This window comes from Tuber melanosporum (genome assembly GCF_000151645.1).
Source record: "Tuber melanosporum whole genome shotgun sequence assembly, scaffold_17, strain Mel28".
NCBI classification, from domain to species: domain Eukaryota; kingdom Fungi; phylum Ascomycota; class Pezizomycetes; order Pezizales; family Tuberaceae; genus Tuber; species Tuber melanosporum.
The window spans coordinates 1,082,309-1,085,153 of record NW_003298830.1 but is presented as its reverse complement, the minus strand read 5'-3'; the positions used below and the strand labels follow the sequence as shown (position 1 = coordinate 1,085,153).

The 2,845-nt window shown below is 38.6% G+C and overlaps 1 protein-coding gene; it reads left to right on the top strand.

The window, feature by feature from the left end:
* Positions 1-2,171: 2,171 nt before the first annotated feature.
* GSTUM_00005103001 (uncharacterized protein) overlaps positions 2,172-2,845 on the top strand; it is a gene marked incomplete at its 3' end in the record, with an annotated part of 1,280 nt that continues 606 nt past the window's right edge. Inside the window, exons 1-3 of the mRNA XM_002837072.2 lie at positions 2,172-2,246; positions 2,338-2,448; positions 2,584-2,727. Coding sequence (XP_002837118.1) covers positions 2,226-2,246; positions 2,338-2,448; positions 2,584-2,727 — 276 coding nt within the window. The 5' untranslated portion in view covers positions 2,172-2,225.

Sequence of the window (2,845 nt, the reverse complement as noted above, 5' to 3'; positions counted from 1 at the left end):
GATGAGGATGTAATTTGTGATTTTCATTACTTTTAATTTGGACCATTTTGGTGTGTTTTGACGGTATAATACATGGACTAGCCAATGATAATTTTTGTCTGAGAACTATATTTAATACTTATAATATTATTATTACTAATAAATAACACAATCTATCCTGACTTGAAAAAGAACCTTTATCATACTGTAAATGGCATAAGCATTTTACCTAGAAGTTAGTAAATAATTAGTTTTACAAGCTAAATTCTCAAGATACTCAATATTGAGAAAACAAATCCAATGCAGTACTAAATAGATTCTCTTACCCTGGTACTATACCTACTGGTAGTTCGAAAACTACTACTAGATAATAAGGCTATGTATTCTAATATTACTAGCTTCTAGCTTAAACAGGTATGATATTATCTTTGCTGTTACTCATGGGTATGTGGCTTGATAGGTGGTCATATGCCACCAGTTCGCCATACTTAAAAGAGGCGGTTTGCATTTCATGAACTATGAACTGGGGGAGGAGAGAGGTACTAGTACACTGTAGTACTACAATTAGTATCATATCCACTCTGAAGGTGGTACTCAGAATGTTTTAGCAGGTTTGGAGAGTGGTGGTACATGCACTGTTAACTTGCACTAAAGAAGTAATATACAAGTATTATGCATTGACAAAATTAACTGCGATTTAACAATTGGTGGCAACCCACTCCTCTTCATCATCCCTCACTCTCAACAGTACCTAAAAAAATTGCTCTAAGTCAACCAAAAAAAACCATTCTGCTCAAATTTTTTTTTTCAATAAACTATACCTCCTATTCTTCACAGTCATGCCAAAAAACCTATTCCCTCTACACTTCTCACTGAGTTTATCAGGGAGAGGATTCTCAGGTTACATGAGCCTCAGATGAGAGATCTGCAAATTTCCCACTACTTTAATATCTCCTACACTACTGTCAGAGACACAATTGTAAAGGAACATCAAGAGGGTAAGGAGAATAAGGGTAGCAGAAGACATCCTAAAACTATCAAGTTACAAGATAATGCTATGGTGGAGGAAGCTCTTAAAAATCGCCATATAACCTATTCTGACATTGCTGAGCAAGTTGCTCCCAATGTTTTTAGTAGAACAGTAAGGAGAAAACTTGAAAAAAATCATCTTAGAAAGTAGATGACACAAGAGAGAGTTCATTTGGATGAGGATCTAGCTCAAGAAAGGTTAGAATAGGCATTAGCTCATAGGCATTGGACAAAGGAGATGTGGAGAAGGAAGGCAATATGGAAGGATGAGATAGCTGTGGAAAAAGGAGGAGGAAAGAGGAGAAAATGGGTTTTCAGATACCTATATGAGAAATAGAATAAGGATTGTGTTGAACCTAAGGATAGGAGAGGGGAGAGAGGGATTAGCCAGATGATGACTGGTTGTTTTTATAGTCAAACTCATGATCTTTTTTTTGCCTGTTTTTCCTGATTCTTCTTCTGCTAGGGGTAGAGTTACTGGAAAGTCAATTATTGATATTTCTGATCATTATGACTTTCTAGGGATATGGGAGAATATCAGTGAAAATGATGGAGAAGAAGAGGTATTTTTTATCATTGACAATCCTAAGACTCACTTGCCTTTTAGGAGATGGCTCAGATGGTAGGGAATTACACTGATAGAAATTCCTACCTATTCACCAGATCTCAATCCAATTGAAAATATTTGGTCTCTTGTGAAAGGTAAGCTTCACAAACACTACCCTGAGCTATATCTTATGAAAGGTGATGTCAATGTGGTCAAGAAGGTAATAGTAGAGGCCATCACTCATTGTTGGGAACTTCTTGACCCAAAGGTTTTTGATACTTTAACTGGATCAATGGTGGATAGAATAGAGGCAATTATTAAGGCTGATGGATGGTATACCAAATATTAATTTCTACTATGTATTTACATCTTTTAATTTTTTTTTTTTGGTTTTCATGATAGTGGATTGGTGGGTGAGTGTGGTTGTCATCGCCGAAGATTTTCCTCTGTGGAATGGCGGTTAATTTTGTCCACGCACAATATCATACATACGGGTATCATAGCAGGAAAAGGCCACGACTCAACGGGTAAAGTAAAGTAAAGTGACATCCCTTATCTTCTCATCGCTCTCCACTCAACTCATCTCATTTCTCTCACCATACCCCGTCTCCCACAACACAACCCTTAAATTTCACATAGCTTCCTCGCGCTCAGCGTTAATCTGGTTGTTATGCAGTTAATTCCTCGTGAGGTTTGTCATCTCAATTTGATTTTTGTCTTATTTCCTATATTTTTTATTATCGTTTTACCCCGCTGAGGAAGTGGAGGCTAACTTACTTTAGCTTGACAAGCTCGTGATATCGCAAGCTGGGTCCCTAGCGCAGAAACGCCTTGCAAGGGGCGTTAAGTTGAATAAGTCCGAAGCTACGGTATTTCTTTTCCACTTTAGTCTAGTTGATCGAGCAATTGAGATTTTATATGCTAATTTTCTTTCTTCCTCAACCAGGCTCTTATTTCTAATAATCTTCAAGAGGTGATGTGATGTTTGCTCTGAAGTGATGGTAATGTCAATAGCTAATTCTGCCTAGTTGATCCGCGATGGAAAACATAGTGTCGCAGAACTCATGGAAGAAGGCAAGACCATGCTCGGGCGCAGACATGTCCTCCCGCACGTAGCCATATCTCTGAAAGAGATTCAAGTGGAGGGAACATTCCCGGATGGAACCTATCTCGTGACAATTCACTCGCCAATTTCCTCCGAAGATGGGGATCTCGAAAAGGCACTCTATGGCTCATTCTTACCAATTCCTTCTCCTATCCGAGCACACTGGCGCCCGCTCGAGCACACGG